A 26,108-nucleotide genomic window follows, 5' to 3' on the forward strand; every position below is an offset into this window, starting at 1 on the left:
TTCTCCTGCTCTCCCCTATGACATGAGAGAGATGAAGGGATGGAGATGAGAGTAAGGAGAGAGGAGAGATTTCGCCCCTCTGCTACCCATCAGGCCCTCTGCTGGAGAGATCAAAGGGCCATGATATCACACTTCTGGGCACCTGTTGGGGGGGGGGGGGTTCAATTCATTAAATTTGAGATGTGAATGTTATAGTACTGTTCGTGGCCAAAAACACATGAAAATTGTCCCACATGCAGACCAAGTGTTCTGTATTTCATCAGTTAACAAGTTAAGATCTAGGCCTTGATGTGAGAGCAATTTCTACCTGGAGTCTTGTTAGTCGGTGAAAAAGTGGGAAACTTCAGAGGCTGGAGAGGCACAGCACCAATTATTCAGGCAAATACATACCTTCCCCATGGGGGAGAGGAGGAGAGAGAGGGAGGGGGGAGAGCAGCTATTGATTAGCTCTGCAGTACCATACTCTTTCTTATACGCACATACACACACACACACTCTCTCTCTCTCTCCCCACCCCCCCTCTCTCTCTGTCTCGCTCTCTCCTCTCTCACTTTATACTGAAAATCAGAGGGTGGCCGTCATGCTACAGGACAAATTATAGAGATTTGAGGCCAGTAAACTCCTTCCTTTCCTTTCCTCTCTCTTTACCTCTCTCTCTTGCTCCCCCCCCCCCCCCCATCCCTATCTCCCTGAGGGTGCCCTGGTCTTTGGTGATGTCAGCCTTAGTCACACACAGGTCCGAAGGCCAAAGCAGTTTAAAGGCTTCCTTACCATTTACTATTCTGCTCTCTGGGTCTTACCGGTCTCTCTCAATGCACATGCGCAGCCCTGCCCTTAAAAGGTAGGATTCTTCATAACTATCAGAAAGGGAGGTCGGGTTTCTTGTCTGTTCCACACTCCCTCAGTCTCGACATGTAAAACAGTCAATCCATCCACTGACAAAAGGACGTGTGATAGAGCGATGATCGAGAGGAAGAAATAAAACACATACTACCTCCGTCTATAACCATCTAAACCGGAACATCCATTTCCATTAAAAAATGTATATTATTGATATTTGAGTATAAGATTATTTAGTCAATCAATGTACATGCCACACAGAGATATTGAAACAAACCATTCTAAAAAAAAATCAACCTGCAATACAGTATGCTGGGAAAACGATAATGATGAGCGTGGTTTGGGGTTAACGCTGGTTATTAAAACCAACACCTGGATTCTTTTCCACCAATGAGTGTTATTTTAATACTTACAGAGTTAATCTAACACCTGAATCAACACTAGAAATGTTACACTGAAAAATCAACACTAGGTAACACTGGCCAATTTGCTGTGGACGCACACTCTCTCTCACTCTCTCTCTCACTTCATAATGGCAATCAGAGGGTGGCTGTCACGCTACAAGACAAATTATAGAGATCTGAGACCAGTAAACTCCTTCCTTTCCTCTCGCTCTACCTCTCCCCCCTCTCTCCCTCCATCCCCGTTTCTCCTTCCCTGCCTGTGGGTACCCTGGTCTTTGGTGATGTCATCTTGAGGTGTCCACATGCTTCCCAACCGATACAGTTTCGAAGAGTGTGCCTATATTATGACAACTTTTTGTGTTGTTTTTGTTCGTTTTGGACTTCTGTGAGTGATTTTTCAGCTGTTCAGGCTCACAAAAACAGAATTCCGGAGGCAAGCCGAAGTCTACACTAGGTCTGTGGCGGTCGTGAAAGTTGTGTCAGCCGGTTATTGTCAGGCTAAAGACTGCCGGTCTCACGGTAATTGACCCGTTAATTAACATAAAAACGTTTAGCATCTCCGGGCATCTGCTGATGCACACATCTACATTTTTTTTTAAAAGTCAACCTGTTTCAAATGGTCACTTTTACGCTCAACATAGCCACTTCCAATTCACACTCTGTTCCTTGCCTCAGGCTGCACACACTGTTCTCTCATCAAGTGACCATATTTTCAACCGTCAAACTATTCTCAATTCAATCTTGTCTTGACTAATATGTCAAATCAGTTTTGATTTAGAAATGGCCCAGGGGAACAGGGCCGGAGGAAAAAGACAGTTCATCCATTTGCACTCGAATAGCAAATGGAGGCCACTTTCCTGCCGGTTTGTTTCACTCATGTCAGGTAGGCTACTCCGGTTATCTGGCTGTGCAATAGGTGGCATTCCGCCCAAACTATGTATGCCAAGGGCCTGTCCAACCCTGGTCCTGCAGCTACCCAGTGCTTCATTTGGGAAACCAAGTGAACTCTGTACGGGAACATCTATAGTAAGGTTTTCACAACAAAACATATTTCATTAAATTGTTGACAGCCCCGCTCTCTGCACAATGGAGAAAGGAATATTGTATAATGGCACAATCATTATTTGAATTCAGTTTTGGGGGGGGGGGGGGCTTGGGCTCATATATAGGCCTATGCATATGCATAGGCTCTAATATGCATATGGGGGTTTGAATTAATCATCACCTTAGAATGCACTTTCCATTTCGCTGTGCTAGGCTTTGAAACAACATCCACAATGGCATCCACAATCGATCATCACAGTGTGGTGAGTTTTAAAAGCACATACTGTTTTGATGATAAGTGTTTAGTGTCATTTTTTTATTGAATTTGCATTGATGTCAGAGTTATTAGAGGGACAATAGAGTCCTGAGTACCAGGTCATTCGGGACCTGATGATTAGTGAGTTGGGTGCTACTAACACATGTCCAGAGTGCATAAGAGATTACATTCACATAGAATTTTACTGCGGTCATGACTTCATGACTGCTGGTGTGGTCGGTAATACCGTCCCGCAACAGCCCTAGTCTACGCCCCTTTCGTCAGTGATTGGTCAACGGTAGGGATTCTTCAATAGTCTTTGCTGTCATTCAACGAGAGACGACTCGTTGTCATGCACCATTTTCTCATTGAAAAATACTGCACCAAAAACCTTTGGTATGCAAAATGCATCATACAGGGATGATCTCTGTATTTTGAAAGTTCCATGTGTTGAACACATGATTGGCGACGCGCAAAACATTTTGGGACTACGTCAACAATGGACTAATGAAACCAATTCCAAAAGATAGTTTTTGGGTGGAGTGTCCCTTTAAGGGAGTATGCGAACGCAATCCTTCGGTTCGCCTAGTCGACTTCGGCGAGACGCCAGCCAACCTGAAGCTTACTGACGTCTTCGGTCACACACAGGTCCCCAGGTAGCCTGTGAAGGAGGGAGGGATGGAGAGATCAGGAATGGAGAGAAGGATGGATGAAAGAGGGGTTGCCCCTGAGGCACAGAGGGGCCCTGTTCTGCCACAAAGGCTATTCAACTCAAACACTTATTGGCTATTCCTTCTCTCCCTCCATGTATTATTCACACAGATCCAAAAAGACAGACAGTTAAAAATACATGGACAAGGCCAACACAGTTTAAAGGCGTTCTTACCTTTTCCTATTCTGCTCTCTGGGTCTCGCCAGTCTCTTTCTATAGCTATGCACACACACACACACACACACACACACACACACTCTTAGAGATAGTTATGAAGAACCCGCTCTTTTGTCTCAAAGTGGATTGGGTGAAAATGGAGGTCAGATTGCGTGTAGTGGATATACCTATCTGTTACATATTCCCTCAGTCTCTGCAAAAACAGTGCATTCGGAAAGCATTCAGGCCCCTTGACATTTTCCAGGTTACAGCCTTATTCTACAATTTATTACATCGTTTTTTTCCCCTCATCAATCTACACACAATGCCCCATAATGACGAAGCAAAAACAGGTTCCACTCTGTTGTCTTGCCTGTGTGCTTAGGGTCGTTGTCCTGATGGAAGGTAACCTTCACCCCGGTCTGAGGTCCTGAGCGCTCTGGAGCAGGTTTTCATTAAAGATCTCTCTGTACTTTGCTCCGATCATCTTTCCCTCGATGCTGACTAGTCTCACAGTCCCTGCCACTGAATAACATCCCCTCGGCATGATGCTGCCACCACCATGCTTCACCGTAGGGATGGTGCCAGGTTTCCTCCAGAAGTGACGCTTAGCATTGAGGCCAAAGAGTTCAATCTTGGTTTCATCAGACCAGAGAATCTTGTTTCTCACGGTCTGAGAGTCTTTAGATGCATTTTGGAAAACTCCAAGCGGGCTGTCATGTGCCTTTCACTGAGGAGTGGCTTCCGTCTGGCCACTCAACCATAAAGGCCTGATTGGTGGAGTGCTGCAGAGATAGTTGCCCTTCTGGAAGGTTCTCCCATCTCCACAGAGGTACTCTAGGGCTCTGTCAGAGTGACCATTGGGTTCTCTGTCACCTCCCTGACCAAGGCCCTTCTCCCTCGATTGCTCAGTTTGGCCTAGCGGCCAGCTCTAGGAAGAGTCTTGGTGGTTCTAAACTTCTTCCATTTAAGAATGATGGAGGCCACTGTGTTCTTGGTGAACTTCAATGCTGCAGAAATGTTTTGGTACCCTTCCCCAGATCTGTGCCTCAACACAATCCTGTCTCTGAACTCTACGGACAATTCCTTTGACCTCATGGCTTGGTTTTTGCTCTGACATGCACTGTCAACTGTGGGACCTTATATAGACAGGTGTGTGCCTTTCCAAATCCTGTTCAATCAATTGAATTTACCACAGGTGGACTCCAATCAAGTTGTAGAAACAGCTCAAGGATGATCAATGGAAACAGGATGCACCTGAGCTCAATTGAGAGTCTCATAGCAAAGGGTCTGAATACTTATGTAAAGATATTTCTGTTAGTTTTTTATTTTATTTTTTGAAAATGTATAAAATAACTGTTTTCACTTTGTCATTATGGGATATTGTGTATAGATTGCTGAGGACATTTCTTTTTATTTAATACATTTTTGGGTAAGGCGGTAAAGTAACTAAATGTGGAAAAAGTCAAGGGGTCTGAATTCTTTCCGAAGGCGCTGTACATCAGCAAATCCATCCATTGACAGAGGGATATGTGGTAGAGGGATAATAGAGAGGGAGAATACACATAGACATAGACATCCTGATGACGAGTCCGGAAATGGGTTCTGAGGGAACAGGAGAGTGCATATATTATGACAACATTTTGTGACGTTTTAGTCCGTTTCGGACTCCGGTGTTATGTTTCTGGAGGCAAGCCAAAGTCTACACTAGGTCTGTGGCGGTCGTGAAAGTTGTGTCAGCCGGTTACTGTCAGGCTAAAGACTGCCGGTCTCACGGTAATTGACCGTTAATTAACATGAACACGTTTAGCATCTCCAGGCATCCACGCAAAACAAGCTGCTGATGCACACATTTGGAACATCTACATTTTTTAAAAGTCTAATAACTCAACTGAAAAAAACACCACCACAGTAAATCCACTATTTATTTGAGGCAGGTCGAGAGAAACATTATGATATGAAGAAAATGTATTTCAGAAGAACAGAATTAATATGAGCTGGCCAACCGTATGTTATCTGGCTATGTGCCATGCTATGGGCTGGAGGCTTGTTCATTTAGCAGACAAGATATAAGTCCCCTGACATTATTTTATAGTAAAAGAACATAGTTGAACTTAGCTGAATACAGTAGAAAGGATATTTTTCCCATTCCAGAGCTAGTGTTTATATGAAGTAGATATGTAAAGGGGATCATATGAAACAGGTCCTATACACTAGATTTAGAGATATTTGGCAACTGTCGTTGTGAATGATGCAAACCATAGTGCCGAGCTGCCGACCACCATTTAACCTCTGTTTAAGTATTCACAGCCTATTTTCATCTCTCTCTCCTCGTCCACTAATGTTGTTTCCATGTTTTCCCACAATCCTTTTAAAAATAATTCTGGGGGTGCTGATAAAACGTAGAAACAGCTCCCTCTGGACAGGAGGCTGGGAAAAGAGAGGCGAGTTCATCTTTCTTCCCTTCTTTTCCCCTCATTCTCTTCCAACCCTCTCGTTCCCCTCGTTCCCTGTATTCTAACAAAGCCCTAGGAGCCAGTACGGGCTAGTGCACAAAACCTGGGTCAAGTCCAGAATTGGAATATTTTCAAATAACTTGGAAAGTACAGAGGTGAGGGTGATTTAGCTTGAGGTTTGCTCCTTTGGGACGACTCCATCACTCATCGCAACCAAGAGAACTAACCACTGAGTATCAAACATCCACCAGTCTCCTTATGTCGTTCAGCAACAAAAAAACAGAGCTCTTGTTCACGCCATGCAACCATCTTGCTTTGGCTACCCGTATACCGTAGATAGACAGGATAACGTGAAGAAGACATAACACAGTGCAGTCACTTGCCCTGACCATCCTGCTTGGACTACCCATAGAGATATACTGCAAAATAATAACCAGACAGTTTCTCTCTCAGGCAAAAGCTGTTTTGCAGTGTGTCACTCTGACAGGCGGTTTATAAGAGGCAGCCTACGGAGTCATTTTACACAACTCCTCCTCAACCCTGGGGGCCTCCTTAGAGGCAGGTGACAAGTCTCAGAGAACAGCCCAGACACACTTCTAACACACACACACAGACCAAGAACACAAGAACACTGCTACACAAGCAGACCAAGAACCCTACTAACACACACTTCTTACACAAGCAGACCAAGAACCCTAAGCATGACACAAGCAGAAAGAACACTACTAACACACACTTACTAACACACACTACACACGCAGCCCAAGAACACTACTAACACACACTTCTAACACAAGCAGACCAAGAACCCTACTAACACACACTTCTAACGCAAGCAGACCAAGAACCCTACTAACACACACTTCTTACACAAGCAGACCAAGAACCCTACTAACACACACTTCTAACACAAGCAGACCAAGAACCCTACTAACACACACTTCTAACACACAGACCAAGCAGACCAAGAACCCTACTAACACACACTTCTTACACAAGCAGACCAAGAACCCTACTAACACACACTTCTAACACAAGCAGACCAAGAACCCTACTAACACACACTTCTTACACAAGCAGACCAAGAACCCTACTAACACACACAGACCAAGAACCCTACTAACACACACTTCTTACACAAGCAGACCAAGAACCCTACTAACACACACTTCTTACACAAGCAGACCAAGAACACTACTAACACACACTTCTTACACAAGCAGACCAAGAACCCTACTAACACACACTTCTTACACAAGCAGACCAAGAACCCTACTAACACACACTTCTTACACAAGCAGACCAAGAACCCTACTAACACACACTTCTAACACAAGCAGACCAAGAACCCTACTAACACACACTTCTTACACACACAGACCAAGAACCCTACTAACACACACAGACCAAGAACCCTACTAACACACACTTCTTACACAAGCAGACCAAGAACCCTACTAACACACACTTCTAACACAAGCAGACCAAGAACCCTACTAACACACACTTCTAACACAAGCAGACCAAGAACCCTACTAACACACACTTCTTACACAAGCAGACCAAGAACAGTCCTCACAGAGACTTTTAAAACTCACACAATCCTCAAACACACATCCTACATCCATATACGCACAAACACAGGCAAACACACAAACCTAACACCTGCACCCCAAACACACTCCTGACAATCCCACACATATTTCATTCACACCCATTTCACAATCTCCTCACACAAACGCGTTACACACACTTAGCCCAAACACAGTACTCTCACCCCTTACACAACTTCCTTACAGGCCTGACCCAATAACACTTGTTACCCCCATTCTCTTAAAGGGATAGACCACACCATCAGATTGATTATGAAAACAAACTCTGGTGACCTCGACTCACTCTCAAAGAGCTTGAGGAGGACCTGGTAGACACATCATAACTTACCACGTCAACAAACGGCACTCCAAAAACTGTGTGTGTGTGTGTTTGTGTGCGTGCGTGCGGTCATGAGTGTGTTGCCAGCGGGGCTCGTTTGATGAATCATCAGTACGTCAACTTGGCTGAAAAGAAATCATTTCAGACGGAAAATTAGAGCTCTCCTCATTTAGTGAGGGCCTGGTCTTCGCTCTCTGTGGTGTGGCGGCCATCTTGTTTGAGACAGGCAGAGAGAGTCTACGTCTGTGTCCCCCTTATTCCCTATGTAGTGCACTACTTTTGACCAGGGCCCATAGGGCTCTGGTCAAAAGTAGTGGACGGCTTAGGGAATAGGGTGCCATTTGGGAACCAGGCAGTTGCTCCTCTCTAATGAGATCTCCTGGTTGTTGTTGTTGTTGTTGTTGTGATGTGAAGAACCCCTGGCTTCATTATCAGCCACTTAATTCTCTCATCATTAAAGAGATCAACAGCACAATCATCAGAGTCCTGAGACTCCTGAGAGAGACACTCTATTTCTCTCTGTTGATCTCAATCCCTCTCTTCTCTCCGTCTCTAAATCGCTCTCTCTCTTCCCTCTCTCTCCCTTCCTAACTCAGTTCACAGTAATACAGACACATATTAGCCCACTTTCTGTCTGGACCTGTCCAATCACATCCTCAGAAGTCTTGCCTTCTGGCCGTCTGTAACTCTGTCTTTTAGACTCTTCAATACAGAGGGCGAAATCACCACGATGACTTCTATGTGCCATGTATGACTCATGAGCATGTTTTTGTTGATTCCATTCCAGTCTAATTGTTGTCTTCTGAGTGTTATGGAGCAACCCAATTTTGTTAATAATCCACTGAGCAGTCTTTGAAATGTTCCTCTTTTATCAACGTGTTCTTAGTTCAACTACAGAGTGCATGATGTTCCGGGGGCCTGAAAATATTTGCTCTGGCCAATTTGATTCTCAGCAAGACTCTGAAATAATCATTCCCTTACACCCCCTCAATCTTCTTACCTCTTGGCCAGTTAGGAGCAGAGAGATTCATGGACAGACTAGGAAATCCAGCTCAGGCAACAGAGAAACGATCTTCTCCTCATCCTATCAGACGACAGTAACACAGTAATACAGAGACTCTGGGGTAATATCATATATCGCAGCAGATAATACTGCTCCAGAGGCTGCATTGTTGGAGTGTCGCGTTATCTACTAAACCTTCACACACACACCAACGCACGCCTGCACACACAGACACCCCTTATTCCTCCCCAACACAAATGCATTTTGAATAGGACGGGAAATGATGGCCGAAGACATCACTAAATTTATTTTTCTATCTGACCTTTTCTTCAGTTTAAATGGTTGAAACAGAATGGATCCCGAGCCTGTCTACACAGTGATCCAGAGTCCCATAGATCTAATAATCAACAGTATAATCACCAACCTGGCCCCTCAGGAGCTTCTCAATCAATACCCAACCAGACAGGCAGGCAGGCAGGACAGGTGTAGGCCTGGTTAACCTGCCTTTCAGGGGGCAACGGAGGGAGGAGATACCCACAGTCTGTGTCCACTACCAGCCCTGCTCTGTAGAGAGGTGGGGGGGGTGAAACATGGAGCAGCAAGGAGGAAGGGTTACTGGAGGGAAACTGTTGTGTCTGGTTGGGGTATCCAGGGCTGGAACGTCCATACATCTATCCTCCATCTCATTTCTCCCCGTCTCCACCACCGCCATTCTGGTAGTGTCTGCTAGGTGCATCTGGGTTCCCCTCTTATTTGAGACAGGCAGAGTCAGTCTATGTCTGTGTCCCACCTATTCCCTAAGCAGTCCACTACTTTTCACCAGAGCCCTATGGGCCTCGGTCAAAGGTAGTGCACTATATAGGGAATAGGGTGCCATTTGGGAAGCAGTCAGTCTCTCCTCTCTAATACGATCTCCTGGTTGCTGTTAGGATGTGAAGAACTGTGGGCTGAGTAGGAGTGTTTGAAATATCCGGGGCAGGAACCTCCATCCATCCAACCTCCATCTTGGATCTAATTCCTCACAGTTTCCACCATCACTGGACTTCCCCATGTGTTTACCATGCTGCTCAATGCATCTGGGTTCTCCTCTGTGCTGCTAAGGGAGTCTGAGAGAGCCAGTGGGGAGATTAGCTGGCCCATGCCACCCAGCATGACATCTTCTCCAACATGCTATTTCCAAACGGCAACACACACTGCATCATTCATGAGACATGAAGCCGCAGATAAAGCATCTACATAGTAATGTGATATGGAGCACAATCCATCCTTCCTGACACACACACACACACACACACACACATACATTAAGTGTAAAAAACATTAACAACATCTGCTCTTTCCATGACTCAGACTGACCAGGGGAATCCAGGTGAACGCTACGATCCCTTATTGATGTCACTTGTTAAATCCACTTCAACCAGAGTCGGTGGTGGATTGTGTATGTGCGCCATTCAAAGTGCCTTTGAACAGGGTATGGTAGTAGGTGCCAGGCGCACCAGTTTGAGTCAAAAACTGCAATGCTGCTGGGTTTTTCATGCTCAACAGTTTCCCGTATGTATCAAGAATGGTCCACCACCCAAAGGACAGGGGGTCGGGGGGGGTCAAACCCAATATTATGTCTTAATGTTTTGTACATTCAGTGTATACACACACACACACACACACAAATGCTACAATGCAAACACACAGACAGACACACGCACAAGCCTACCAATCCCCTGCTCTAAATCCTATTAGAAAAATGAGAGCTCTGCGCAGCGACCCAAACTCAAGTCCCTGTGTGTGCCGTTGCCATGACAGACTCCTCCCTAAATCATGTTTAATATTATTATGCACAGAGTTAGAATACAGCACTGCCACTCACACAGAACCAGGGCAGTGATATGGTGAGAAAAATGATAAATATGAGAGAGAAAATAAAAGAGACAGAGAGAAAATAAAAGAGAGAGAGAGAGAGAAAATAAAAGAGAGAAAATAAGAGAGAGAGAGAAAAAGAGAGAAAGAGAGAGAAAGAGAAGATAAAGGTGTATGGCTGAGAACGTCACATGGATCATTAGGAGGCACATATTTCCACATTGCGCTCGGCATCGATCAACCTTGTTCGACTAATGATGGCAGCGACACAGACAGTCTTGTGCTCGTATACACTCACTCCTCTGTTCCAACCACTCTCCCATTAATTGGCTTTTGTACCCTAGACAGTAATTGATTTCATTGTTTCTCCGTGTTCTAGAAAGCCCAGTCTAGACCAGTCAAGCATAGATCAAACTCCCATGACCAAAACCTCATACACACACACACACACACACACACAGTCTCTTGGGCTGGGTGCGGGGGGTGGGGGGGTGCAGAGTGAAGTGGAGTGTTCTTCAACAAGATTGATTGCATTTTAATTGGTTGTCACAATTGAACTTGATCTGCCTGCAGTAGTCAGAGAGCACGGCTGGCAGAAGTGGCGTCTCCGTGTGTAATACCAGAGAACCAATGTCAGAAGCCAGGCTGAGAACACAATAATGGCTCTGACTGACAGACACACACACACAGGTCAGGGTAATATCCTGCTGGAACAATAAGCATCCATCTGAGGAGGAGGAGGAGGAGGAGGAGGCGAGATAGACATGATGAAGTCCAGGCCCTGGCAGCCGGCAATATACTCCATTTACTGTAAAGAGAGCCCCTACATCCAACACACAGTGGCTGGTGTTCCGCACCTACACACACAGTGCAATAGTATCCGCACGAACACAACACAAATATCCACGGTATGGCTCCGACATCAATGTAAACACGAACCATGCCATCACCAACACTGAAACTAGCAGGGTTCTTAACCCAGACCCAGCCTGACTAGCCCAGTCAAACTCAAATCAAACTAAACCAGACCCAGCCTGACTAACCCAACCAAACTCAAGTCAAACTAAACCAGACCCAGCCTGACTAACCCAACCAAACTCAAGTCAAACTTAACCAGACCAACCAGAAACCAACGCAGATCCGTTCCAGTGTCCTTACCTTGAACAGCCTCAGTATATTGGCAACCATGATGGACACGGAGCTGGCCGCCGCCCCGATCACCCCCACGATCTTATCAGGCTTGGCGAAGATGGGCAGGTCGCCGTTGGCACAGCGTACATCCGAGCCGTCCTTCTCGATGAGGGCCTGGACAAAGGTCAGCGACTGCTCCAGGGCGTAGGTGTCTCTGGAGCAGGTGTCCAGGATCCGGGCCCCCAGGGTGATGTTGGGGAGCAGCTCCGTGTCCTTGTTGATCAGGTCGATGGCAAACATCATGGCCTCAAGACGGTGGATCCCTTTCTCCTTCTTCAGTTCCCCGCAGGGCATGCCACCGCCCCCCCGGGAGTGCACCGGGAACAGGCCACCCAGGATGATGTCGCCTTCCAATCGGATGGAGTGGGCGTACTCCTGATTGGGCGCAGTGCCGATGGCGGGGTCCGTGATTCGCTGAGGGAAGGCCAGGGGGAGGAGCCAGGAACATGAGGTAAGGAAGTGGAAAAGGAAGTGGCCTGCGGCGAGGAGGGAAGGAAGGCGTTGGGGTTCCGACAACGCCATGGTAACAGTTGGATGGCGGTTGTGGGAGGAGTTACTGAGAAGTTACTGTGGAGAGTATGGGCGGGATCATAGGTGAAAGGGCGTCAGTCCCCGGGGGGAGGAGTTTGGGAAGGAGTTAGCAGGCCGCTCTAAGATGTCCCGGGCCCATGAGGCATGCATGTCCCAGTAGAGGAGAGAGAGAGAGAGAGAGAGAGAGAGAGAGACACTAGTAGAGGAGGTGAGTGCAGCTGCAGCGATGATAATCCTGAACTCACATCTTCAGCAGACCCTGTAAGATACACACAGAGAACACAAAGCAGTCAGTGCCTCAGTCAGCCATCTACTGGGTACAACACCACACAGTCTCTCCCTCCCTCCCTCCCTCCCTCACACTGGCATTCACAAATCACTGTTCAAGCTGCAACACCTGCCTTCTAGATTCAAGAGCAAGAGAGATGAGCATTTTCCACACACACAGTACAGCCCCCTATCCCCTCACACACACACACACACACACACACACAACCGCCAATCCTATTCCACTGACAAGTCCATCCTATCCGCCAGTGCCAAGCATGTCAAACACAAAGTGCCAAGCCTGTCAAACACATCAACAAAGCTCCAGAATGCATTATTCACGTGGACAGAGTGAAGGTTACTGAGTGTGTAATCATTCAGTCATTCAGTGAACATCTACTGGTTCTCCACTTGTTAGACTGACAGCTGCATTGGAATCAGAACCTGGAAGGTGTCACCTCAGCTACCTAATCATTGTCATCAAAAACAGATCAGTAATGATGTAGCAAGCCATCCTAGTAGGTGAGTCAGTGAGAAGAGGCAAGGCTTTCGTGGAGCAGGTTTGGTTTAACTCTCTTTGTTTTCTCGCTGGTCTCATCCCGCTTTGAATTCCCTTCACGAATGTAAGTGATTGCTGGCCAATCAGATTAGGTTACTGGGTGCCCTCTTTACCTCAAAATATAATATCCACTGGCCGGCCTAGTTTATCTGTAGCCCACTAATTAACTTGTATCATTCATATCATGAAGGAAAAAGGAAACCGCACACTGCTCTTGATAGTATCACTGATACCTAATAAGCTTACGTATCGGCCTCGCGGCCTTCGTCAGAGCTCTTCCTAATAGTGTGTATGATCGGTAATGGTTTGACCACACCCGCTTCCCCAAAATAATCAAATGTGTGGATATTCTTCTGAGTTGGATAGAAGATCATATTAATAACATCACAATGTGGAAATATCAATGAGTTTCACATTCGTAGCGATACTGTACATATGGCAGTATTGGCTAAATAAGTCTTAACTTCCTCCTGCGTGACATGACCACTTTTGCGCGCGTCCGTGTGCGTTCCAAAAGGCACAGATGCCGCGCAGTATGCTTGTGTGGGCTGAACCGGCTGCGCGTTTCTAGGATGCTGAGATGCTCGGGAACTGCTGCATCATTGCGTATAGATAGCCTAATGTATATTCGGGACATCGTGGCAATATTTCTCCCTACCTCCCCCTCCATGTACCCATATATATTTCCACACATCAATATCACCTTTCCACACATCCAGCACTTTCACATACATTGAGTGCACAAAACATTAAGAACACATTCCTAATATTGAGTTGCCTTCAGAACAGCCTCAGTTCATCGGGTTGTGGCCTCTAAAAGATGTTGAAAGCGTTCCACAGTGATGCTGGCCCATGTTGACTCCAATACCTCCCACAGTTGTGTCAAGTTGGCTGGATGTCCTTTGAGTGGGGGACCATTCTTGAGACATATGTGAAACTGTTGAGCGTGAGAAACCCAGCAGCATTGCATTTCTTAACCCAAACCCGGTGCCCCTGGCACCTATTGCCATACCCTGTTCAAAGGTACTTAAATATATTGTCTTGTCCATTCACACTCTGAATGGCACCCACACACAATCGCCGTCTCAAGTGTCTCAAGGCCTAGAAATCCTTCTTTAACCTGTCTTCTCCCCTTCGTCTACACTGATTGAAGTGGATTTAACAAGGGACATCAACAAGGGATCCTAGCTTTCACCTGGATTCACTTGGTCAGTCTGTCATGGAAAGAGCAGGTGTTCACTATGTTTTGTACACACAGTGTATAGTCCCTATGGTTGCTAACTATACTCTAAGGAAATACATGAGTTATTTACCTTGAAAGGATAACATTACTGTAGCACTTTACCAAGCACTTTACCAATAAAAAAAAAATATATAATGCACTTGGGTAAGGCACACGCATATGAATATAAAATAGTACACCTTTATGCTTAGGTTATATTCCTAATTGGCTATTCAGGCTGTATTCATGCGTACACTGTAAACCCCAATGTGCTGTCTTTATGCCAAACCTTTGAGGAAATCCATTTCACTTAATATATTTGAGCACAGTAATTGTGCAGTCTTTATTCAATACTATAGTCACTGTGAGCCTGTAGGGGTTCCTGATTTGAGTTGCATCAGCTTGAACATTTTGAGTAATGCCCCCACTAAGCCACGTATCCACTATAATTTCCCAGTGTGTCTTGCCTTTTCAAGTGAATTGTAGTTACCACCCATGACTGTATTGTTAATGACAGAGACATGGTTGTTGAATTCATTCAATTTCCTTCCTGTGGCCTTCACCAAGTGAATTCCTAGGCAAATGTTATTGTAATTAAACTCTTTATGACAATACATAAGGCCTTGTTTAGAGGTTGAACAAAATGACAGATACTTCCCCAGATTTTCCCCCCAAAAAATCCTGGTTGACAGATTTTCAGGAATCTTCCAACCACAATTTCTGACTCAAATCACATTATGCTGGCTTGCAAAGTGATGCGTAATTCCTATTGGAAACCAGCCAGAGATAGGCTATTCAACAGTTGGAATTCTTATTCACCAACACTTTGCATTCACAATGACTGCAAGGATCAGGGAAACTATCTAAGCCAATTAAACTGGAATAACCATTTCAGTAAAGAGTGCATTTTTTTTTTAGATTAGTTTAGAAAATAATACCTTATCTTTATTTAGCATAAGATTTATCTATCAATCCATCCCTCAACCTACATGCAAAAACACAGATATTAAAAACAAATTTTAAAAATCGACCTGCAGTAGAGCATGCTGGAAAAAAGTTATTTTGTTGTTATTTATAAATGTTTAAAAAAAACAGAGTTGATGTGATTTCTCATTTAGTTTTGAGTCAGTACCACATAAACATTTTAAGTAATAATGACTTTTCATTGACTTTGAGTTCAACTTACTAGAAGTATTTGAGTTCATAATGGCTTGGGGTTTACAGTGTAAGAATGGATCTTTCAACATATTGATTTCTTTTACACTATTTTATTTCACTTCTGGAATAAAACGTTATACCTTTCGATCCTGCTCGGGTTGGAACGTGTGACTCACTAATAAGAGAGAATTGACAGAACGGTAGAAATTCCAGCAGTGTGATCGTTATTGTTGGCAGTAAGATGAAGGGAGTATTACCCTGCGAGGCAGAGGCTGGCACATTTCACTTCTTAATTTACACCAATCACTAGGTGTCAGGCTGCACCATCCGCTCTACCGGTCATTATATTAGGTTTCCTCGTGTACAGATACGTTCTCTGGGAGGGAAGCACACTGCTCTTTCCACAAAGTGATGGCTCTTCTCTCTTTTTCGCCTCTCTCTCTCTCTCTCTCTCCCCTCTGCTATTTTCTCCTCCTCCCTCTGCTCGTTTCTTTCTCCCCTCTCCCCGCCCGTTCCTCTCCCCCCTCCTCCTCCTCCCCATTCGTTTCCCACCTCTCACCGCACCCGTTGAATATGACATCTGTTTTTTTTGTTGCATTCAGATCACAGGCAGGTAAAGACACCAACAAACGGGATCGAATCAAACACATCCCAAATCCCTCCAACGCCCCCCCCCCCCCCCCCCAAATTGACTTGTGATCCTACAATTCCCCTGACCCGTTCTTGCAGATGAGAGAAGCGACGGAACTCCTTACAGAGGACGTGGTGGAAGTGGTGCGTTAGTATGATTTGTTGCGGGGATAGATAGGGTTCAATGTGAGATGCACCACCGCCCTCTGTTATATACGACTGATTAAAGCAGTGGCATGAAACAGGCAGCTGTGGAATACAAACCTTGTTTGTGCTCCAAAGATAAATAACGACCTAATGATGTCTTTAATTCAAGTTTAATGTTTTTAATTCAAGTTCAATATAACATGTTGAGTCTTTCAATTGAGACGGCGTCGTTCATGTGTGTGAAATAGTGCGTCCTTATTCAGTGAGCTCTGAAAATCACACCATTCATATCCCAATTATTTTCATCTAATTATCCCATATTAATTATAATTAATTCTATCACAAAATACGACGTTTGGGCTACGGATGAGATCAGATGTATGGATCATTTCTAAATGCCTCTGGATAAGAGCGTCTGCTAAATGACTTAAATGTAAATGTAGAGGGGATTCGGTTTCTTGGCGCGCGGAACAGAGCAGAGAGCGCATTCCTTTGGGTCAATATTGGAACTTCATTGCGGAGCTCAGCAGTTTCCTTTCCCAACCCGGAACCCTCTCATTTAGCTACAGGTCACGACTGATTGACGATACAGTGGACTGTCAACATCAACTATGCTTATCGATAATGAAAGGATAAATAGTTATTTAAGGGCTAATTTGCAGAGCCATCGAGGGTAATTAATTTAACAATGAGGGAGAAAAAAAATGCAGATGGCTGAGGAGCGATGGATTCTTCAGATGGAGGAAGATAGGGGAAATCTGGAAGAATGATGTTTGATGGGACCTTATCAGACATACGAAATCTATGAAACGAAATATGTAGTTTAAAAAAATGCCTACCTGCTTTTCCGTGACTTGATTGAGGGTTCCTCGCGCCTTCGCAACCCACTCACAGATGCACGCGCCTCTGGTTTTCGGTGCTGAAAGGGACAGCGCATGCAGCCATCCAGCCAAGCAGCGAGCGCGCGTCTCCGCCAAATGAATCACAAAAAAAACACCCACCGGCAGCGATTGGTCTCCCAACTCTCTCTCTCTCTCTCTCTCTCTCTCTCTCTCTCTCTCTCTCCTCCCCCCCCTCTCTCTCTCTCTCTCTCTCTCTCTCTCTCTCACCCTCTCTCCGCATACCCCCCTTCTCCCTTTATCAGCATCGACACCATTTATCTGTTGCATAAATTATACAGAAACTGTATGGAATGCAACATTTAAACAGTCACATTCTGATGCATCTGCCCAGAAGAGTCCATTAAATGAATCAGTTATGATTGAAATCAACGTCTGTAAACAAGACATCTGAGACGACATCAATAAGCCTACATCTACTATCTGCATAATAGCCGACAAAAAACGCAGGCATTGATTCCTCTCGAACGCTCAAACCAATGTGCATGTGTTGCTACATGCAAATAGGCGAATTCTAATCAATTGGCATATTGGTTGCAATTATCAATTTATATTAAATTATAATGTATATTAACGTATGCTATATACTGGTAATTAACAACCAAAATGAATACGAACGGAGGTACGAGCAAATGTCAGGCAGCTGATTCATCAACAAAAAAAGTATTTTACGTTCAATGAGGCTGATGTGCGAGTCGTGATAAAATTGTCATGACTTTAGGAGCGAGCGCCTCACTAGATAGAGCACTATCGCCATCTAGCGTTACGTAGCCCACAGTAGGTCTAGAAACGAAACTTTGGTCATGTCAAACTATTGATTTTAGCTCTTCTGTTAAAAAAATCTCCCATAGGTTGAATCAACCTAAGGATACTTTTTTTCGGGGATAGACTATATCAATACGCAAAAACACTTAAAATCCACCAATAATATACCTACTTAAATCCGAGCCTCAATATCCAAAGTAGCCTAGCCCAAAGACGCCTGGGGGTCAGCGGAGGTACTACAAGGGGTCCGCTGCCTGGTCACAAAATACTGTATCATTTACAGTTCACACCGCCTGTCGGGCTGCTTTGTATAACACGCCAAGGCCAAGTAACTCACTGTCTGTACGAGCGAACCATTTTCGTGAACGGTACCGAATGAACTAAAAGGCTAAAGAAAATACTCAAAAATCCTTCTTCAAATCCACTTCAATCGCTGTGGACGATTGGGGGAGGAGACAGGTTAAAAAGTGAGATCAATAAGGGATCAAGGCTTTCACCTGGATTCACCTGGTCAGTCTATGTTATGGATAGAGCAGGTGTTCCTAATGTTTTGTACACTCGGTGTGTGTAAAACATTCCTATTTTAAAAAAAATGATGGCTAAAAAACAACAGATTTAACGAATTTTGGGCAATTGATCATTGGAAAAAGTTTAGAGGGTACAACACAGTAATATTATTCATTCAAATTAAATCTTTAACCTTAGATGCACAGCATGGGCCGAGTTTACACAGATATTGGCAGTCACATTTAGCAGAGGCTGCTGGGGGGAGGAGCCATAGGAGGATGGGCTCACTGTAGTGGCTGGAATGGAAACCACATGTTTGACTCCGTTCCATTAACTCCATTCCAGCCATTACAGTGAGCCCATCCTCCTATAGCTCCTCCCACCAGCCGCCTCTGACATACATAATCAACTCAATTCTTGTATTACCTAAGAATGTTGTTTTGAACATAAATTCACTGTACTTTATGCTTTACACTGCAGCATTCTCTCTTCCCCACGGACAAATGTGTAGAGTAGCATGGAATTAGCTCTCTGATGACAAGTGGGGAGGCCTTTAAAATGTTTTTTCCCCCCCCAGGGCTCTAGACTTTTTTTTTTAATCTTTTCTTTTTTAGGGGGTGGATCAGCTTTGATATTGCGGATAGATTGTTACTTCCGTCAATGTCTGCATAATTTCCAAACCCCATATATTTTTGGGGTAAATATATATATCTATGTATATTAAAATAACATCAAATTGATCAGAAATACGGTGTAGACATTGTTAATGTTGTAAATGACTGTTGTACCTGGAAATGGCTGATTTTCTTTATGGAATATCTACATAGGTGTACAGAGGCCCATTATCAGCAACCATCACTTCCTGTGTTCCAATGGCACGTTGTGTTAGCTAATTCAAGATCATACCTTTTTTTTATCAATTAGTAAATTATATTTGAGTTTAACCCCAATATTTGTTGTATTATTTGTTCTGTCTTTTCAGGTGGATTAAACTGAAATTGCAAACAACTTTCTATGGCTTGTTGAAAAATATGATATTTTGGAGATTATTTTGTTTTCAAATAACCAAAAGTGAGCAGTTGTAATCTGAATAAAGGGGAAAAATCCATTCTTGAACATGGGTTGAGACATTCTTACAAATTTACTAGAAAACTATTTTGGATTTAAGTATAACTTTTATATGACCGATGCCTTTAGTGAGAGGTCTAATGCCTTAATATTTCATCATTTCTGCCCTCCGAATTCATATTTTGATTAATCTGGCCATACACTGCAGAGGTCATAGTAAAACTGCTCGTATGCTATTTTCATTGCACTCTAAAGCAGGGGTTGGAACCAAAATTATTTTCCAATCGTTCCTTTCTTAGCTGCAGAAACTGCATGATGCCATCGCGTCAGCATGGACCAACATCCCCGTGGAACATGTCCCGACTTGTATAATCCATGTCCCGGAGAATTCCGGCTGTTCTGGAGGCAAAGGGGCATCCGACCCGGTACTAAATGGGTGTACCTAATTAACTGAGTATATACTGATGAGAGGTCGAAGGAGCATGGCAAGAATCGTGCAAGCTAACAGGCGAGCTACAAACAGATGAATAACAACGCAGTACAGCAGTGGTGTGCAGAACACTATCTCATCGATCCCTGTCACAGATGGGAAGACGACCACATGCTGATGGCAGAGTTAGGATTAGGCGTAAGCAGCGTGAGTCCATGGACCCATCCTGCCTGGTACGGTACAGGCTGGTGGCGGTGATGTACCGGCTTCCATTCTGCAGAAACTGTTGATGCCATCGCGTCAGCATGGGCCAACATCCCTGTGGAACATTTCCGACTTGTAGAATCCACAGATGAACTGTGGAGCTCTGTCAGAGTGACTATCGGGTTCTTGGTCACCTTCCTGACCAAGGTCCTTCTCATCCGATTGCTCAGTTTGGCCGGGCTGCCAGCTCTAGGAAGAGTCTTGGTGGTTCCAAACATCTTCTATTTAAGAATGATGGAGGACACTGTGTTCTTGGGGCCTTTCAATGTTGCAGACATTTTTTGTTACCCTTCCCCAGATCTGTGCCTTGACACAATCCTGTCTCGGAGCTCTACGGACAATTCCTTTGACCTCATGGCTTTGGTTTTTGCTCTGACATGCACTGTCAACTGTGGGTTAGGGTTATATAGACAGGTGTGTGCCTTTCAAAATCATGTTCAATCAATTGAATTTACCACAGTTGGACTTCAATCAAGTTGTAGAAATATCTCCAGGATGATCAATGGAAACAGGATGCACCTGAGCTCAATTTTCGAGTCTCATACCAAAGGGTCTGAATACTTATGTAAATTAGGTATTGTTTTTTATATCTAATACATTTGCAAACATTTCTAAAACCTGTTTTCGCTTTGTCATTATGGGGTATTGTGTAGATTGATGAGGAAAACATATATATTTAATGAAGTTTAGAGTGAAGGGTCTGAAAACTTTCCAAATGCACTGTATTAACTCTTTAAAATTGAACTTCAATGGGTAGGAACATCCTAAGGATCCCAGATAGCAAGGACCCAGAAACCATGCTACTGCTAAAAACGTCTAAAATGGTGCAGTTCAACACTAGAATGCTCTATGGTCGTCCTCTTTTAAGAGAGGCCATCAAAACTGCTTTCAAAGGTGTGTTTTCCCACGACTGCATTGAGAATGTTGAAGGCTACAATGACTGGGAATGCATGTTTCTCTCCCTGTGTTCCACTTCGCAATATGAAAGCACCTCAAGAGGAATATTGTTTTTTTCACATATGGGGTTGTATGATTTAGCTGTTTCTTACTCGTGTTGTTAGCTGAGGAAAATTTTATGTGGACAACAATTTTTCATTAAATCATTTAAAAAAATCCCATAACCAAAGCTACCGCGTCTCAGCACCGCCTGACTCTCATATGGATCATAGGTCTTGATGGAACCCGGATCAATTTAACCCCTGGTGGGTGATAGCCTACTGATGGTTTCTCTGGGACTGGTGGCTTCTATGATTGTGGCTAGATGGAGCTCAGCTATGGACTTAAAGCCGGTTAGGAGAACGAACGCAGCAGGATAGCAGAACTAACGCAGCAGGTTATGAGAATTAGGTTAAGGTTAGGAAAAGGGTTAGGCTTAGCCAAACATCTTACAGTTGTCCCTGACACGACAACTAGACTGAGCTGTACAAGCCACAACCATAGAAGCCATCAGTACCATGACACCAGCATAATTAATTAATGAGGTGTGTGTCTGTGTGTAAGCCACAATGCTGCATTATATGGCTGTGGGTTTGAGACAAGGGGGGCCATAATAAGTTCAGACGGAATAACAATAACCACAAACTGAATATTTCATTCACAGCTCTCCAAACAAATGTTGAAGGTTTGATTATCTCAATTGATTCTAGCTGAAATAGTGGGGACAAATATACATTTCACAACTACAAAATAAAAACACAAGAACACATTTTCCTTTTGGGTTGTTTATTATTGGGGTAACAGTTGATTTCTTCAGGATGGGTTTATGGGTTATATTATTTTCAACAGGAAACCTAACTGATCTACTCTTCTCCTCATCCTATGGAGGCGTTCAGGTTAGTTAATACACAGTCCTGGGAAATGGCTACACTCGTTTATATCCAAATGTAGAGGACAAATAAGGAAAATCAGTCTTGAAAAGTCAAATCACTTAATTTCCCTTCTGCTCTGTCACAGATGTGCTGCCAAAACACACATCCTCTCTTTTACAGAAAGAAAGGAAACGCTCAACGTCATTTCACCATCTGGTTTTGACACAAGTCATATGAGCGAGAGTCTGAAAATAACAGATTCTTCAGTGCTTTGAACACAGAGAAAAACAAAAATATCTCACTATTCAGAGATATTGGAGCATACAGTGGGGCAAAAAAGTATTTAGTCAGCCACTAATTGTGCAAGTTCTCCCACTTACAAAGATGAGAGAGGCCTGTAATTTTCATCATAGGTACACTTCAACTATGACAGACAAAATTAGGAAAGAAAATACAGAAAATCACATTGTAGGATGAATTTATTTGCAAATTATGGTGGAAAATAAGTATTTGGTCAATAACAAAAGTTTCTCAATACTTTGTTATATACCCTTTGTTGGCAATGACAGAGGTCAAACGTTTTCTGTAAGTCTTCACAAGGTTTTCACACACACGCTGGTATTTTGGCCCATTCCTCCATGCAGATCTCCTCTAGAGCAGTGATGTTTTGGGGCTGTTGCTGGGCAACACGGACTTTATACTCCCTCCAAAGATTTTCTATGGGGTTGAGATCTGGAGACTGGCTAGGCCACTCCAGGACCTTGAAATGCTTCTTGCGAAGCCACTCCTTCGTTGCCCGGGCGGTGTGTTTGGGATCATTGTCATGCTGAAAGACCCAGCCACGTTTCATCTTCAATGCCCTTGCTGATGGAAGGAGGTTTTCACTCAAAATCTCACGATACAGGGCCCCATTCATTCTTTTCTTTACACGGATCAGTCGTCCAGGTCCCTTTGCGGAAAAAGAGCCCCAAAGCATGATGTTTCCACCCCCATGCTTCACAGTAGGTATGGTGTTCTTTGGATGCAACTCAGCATTCTTTGTCCTCCAAACACAACGAGTTGAGTTTTTACCAAAAAGTTATATTTTGGTTTCATCTGACCATATGACATTCTCCCAATCTTCTTCTGGATCATCAAAATGCTCTCCAGCAAACTTCAGACGGGCCTGGACATGTACTGGCTTAAGCAGGGGGACACGTCTGGCACTGCAGGATTTGAGTCCCTGGCGGCGTAGTGTGTTACTGATGGTAGGCTTTGTTACTTTGGTCCCAGCTCTCTCCAGGTCATTCACTAGGTCCCCCCGTGTGGTTCTGGGATTTTTGCTCACCGTTCTTGTGATCATTTTGACCCCACGGGGTGAGATCTTGCGTGGAGCCCCAGATCGAGGGAGATTATCAGTGGTCTTGCATGTCTTCCATTTTCTAATAATTGCTCCCACAGTTGATTTCTTCAAACCAAGCTGCTTACCTATAGCAGATTCAGTCTTCCCAGCCTGGTGCAGGTCTACAATTTTGTTTCTGGTGTCCTTTGACAGCTCTTTGGTCTTGGCCTTAGTGGAGTTTGAAGTGTGACTGTTTGTGGTTGTGGACAGGTGTCTTTTATACTGATAACAAGTTCAAACAGGTGCCATTAATACAGGTAACGAGTGGAGGACAGAGGAGCCTCTTAAAGAAGAAGTTACAGGTCTGTGAGAGCCAGAAATCTTGCTTATTTGTAGGTGACCAAATACTTATTTTCCACCAAAATTTGCAAATAAATTCATTAAAAAATCCTACAATGTGATTTTCTGGATTTTGTTTTCTCATTTTGTCTGTCATAGTTGAAGTGTACCTATGATGAAAATTACAGGCCTCTCTCATATTTTTAAGTGGGAGAACTTGCACAATTGGTGGCTGACGAAATACTTTTTTGCCCCACTGTATGTAACCAACATACAATATCTCTACTTTTCAGGGAGATACAAACAAAAACTATACATCACCTATACATCTGCCAATATATCTATCGTTTATACCATCCATATGATAGTCAATATGTACATCAGTCCGAGACCTGGTTTAACAAGCTTTTACGTTAGAAAAATACAATTTGGTCTGTTTCTCTTGTGACATTGCTTTCTGACTGAACAAGACATGGTACATTTGGTCTGTCACCATGGCTACGCTTATACAGGCAGCCAATTTCAGATTTTTGTCTCCCCTCACTAATTGGTCTTTTGACCAAACTTATCTTTAAAAAAAAAAAAAAGTCTGTAGCAAATTGACTTACAAAACCATGATGCATCTGCAGAAGGACTAAGTGTCCTATTTTAAATAAATGTAACATTTTCGCCAGAATTTTGTACATTTTCACCCCAAATTCTCATTAGCGAAATGGTTCCGGATTAAATTCTCAGGTCATTACAAAACGTTTTCTTCAGAAAACCTAACAAAATATGTTGCTGTACATAAATCATAAATGTGTCCATAAACCAGAAAAATGGTATACTAGTTGAAGTTTACATTACACTATAATATCCATTACATACAAATACAGTGTCTGAGGACTTGTCTTATTACCGAATCAGCTAAAGAGCTCAAATTGGGAAGTCAGATTTAATTTTATAATAACTGTATAAAAAATGTCACTGTTATGTTTAACTCAGGCCTTGTCATTAGAGGAGCAATATTAACAAATATTAGAAATATAGATTTGTTTATAACTTTTTGGGACTTTTGTGAAAAGGTTGGTCAAATGTATAATATCTGATCAAAAAAAGAATAATAATTATGAAATAGATAAGTACAGATCCTAATCTCAGTGATTCGAGAGGAAATTTTGGGGAAAATGTATTATAATTATTTGTTATTTTTTTACAGTTTCATGAGAATTACCTATCAAAGCTTTTTCAGAGCTGATCTGATTGGTCAAAAGTCCAATTAGTGGAGAAAAAATATCAGAATTGTGCTGCCTGTTTAAAGCACAGCTATAGTCACTCATCAACCAACCAATTGTCACGTTCTGACCTTTATTTCCTGTTTTGTCATTATTTAGTATGGTCAGGCTGTGAGTTGGGGTGGGCAGTCTATCTTTGTTTTTCTATGATTTGGGTATTTCTATGTTTCGGCCTAGTATGGTTCTCAATCAGAGGCAGGTGTCATTAGTTGTCTCTGATTGAGAATCATACTTAGGTAGCCTGGGTTTCACTGTGTGTTTGTGGGTGATTGTTCCTGTCTCTGTGTTAGTTTGCACCAGTATAGGCTCCGTCACTTTGGATTTTCTTTTTTCCTGGTTTTGGAAGAGAACGTGAACCGGGTGCGCCATTCTCCTTGCGGAGATGGTGCAAAATCCACCAACACGGTCGGTCCCTGGGATTGGGCTGGCCAACACGATTCGGTTTGCTTGGAAGGAAAAGGAGTTGGAGCCTTTAGGATGGGAAACTTTTGGTAAGGACAATCTTGATGGGGATTCTAAAGCTGACAGTGAAGGACGTGTTTTGCTTCCAAGGCAACTCGTTGGAGGGAGCATACGACGTGGCACTAAATACAGAGGAGGAACACGATGATATCCTGAGAAGGGCAAGAGCAGTGGAAGGTGAGAGGCCGATGTGCCACTACGAAATAACAAGCCTGGCGAGGAACAACTTTAGGGTTGTAACTGTCAACATTTACAACCCATACGTTAAGGACGAAGAGGTGAGGGCCTTTCTGGGGAGATACATGGATAACATCTCCTCAGCAAGGCACCTCAAAGACTCCCTTGGGTTTTGGAATGGGAGGAGAAGCTTCCAGGCCCTCCTCAGGGAGGACCCAAAGGGACATGGTGGCTACCTCCATCCTCCTGCTATGTTCTCCCTAGGGGCTGACAGGGGGACGTTGTTTTATGCACGTCAGCCTCCATTTTGCAGGCGCTGTATGGCCTATGGCCACATCTTCGCCTCGTGCAGCACAAGAAAATGCCGATTTTGTGGATCTGGGGAGCACGAGGCGAAGGATTGTGACAAGCCTAAGGCATGCCACGGGTGTG

The 26,108-nt window shown here is 43.8% G+C and overlaps 1 protein-coding gene across 2 annotated transcripts in view; it reads right to left on the reverse strand.

The window, feature by feature from the left end:
- Positions 1-12,549, reverse strand: part of LOC135515978 (metabotropic glutamate receptor 8-like) — a 235,676-nt gene extending 223,127 nt beyond the window's left edge. For both annotated transcript variants that reach the window (XM_064939888.1, XM_064939889.1), the window contains exon 1: positions 11,816-12,549. In XM_064939888.1, coding sequence (XP_064795960.1) covers positions 11,816-12,370 — 555 coding nt within the window. In that variant the 5' untranslated portion in view covers positions 12,371-12,549. The remainder of the gene's footprint in view (positions 1-11,815) is intronic.
- Between the last annotated feature and the right edge of the window lie 13,559 nt (positions 12,550-26,108).

This window comes from Oncorhynchus masou, chromosome 27 (genome assembly GCF_036934945.1).
Source record: "Oncorhynchus masou masou isolate Uvic2021 chromosome 27, UVic_Omas_1.1, whole genome shotgun sequence".
Classification (NCBI taxonomy): Eukaryota; Metazoa; Chordata; class Actinopteri; order Salmoniformes; family Salmonidae; genus Oncorhynchus; species Oncorhynchus masou.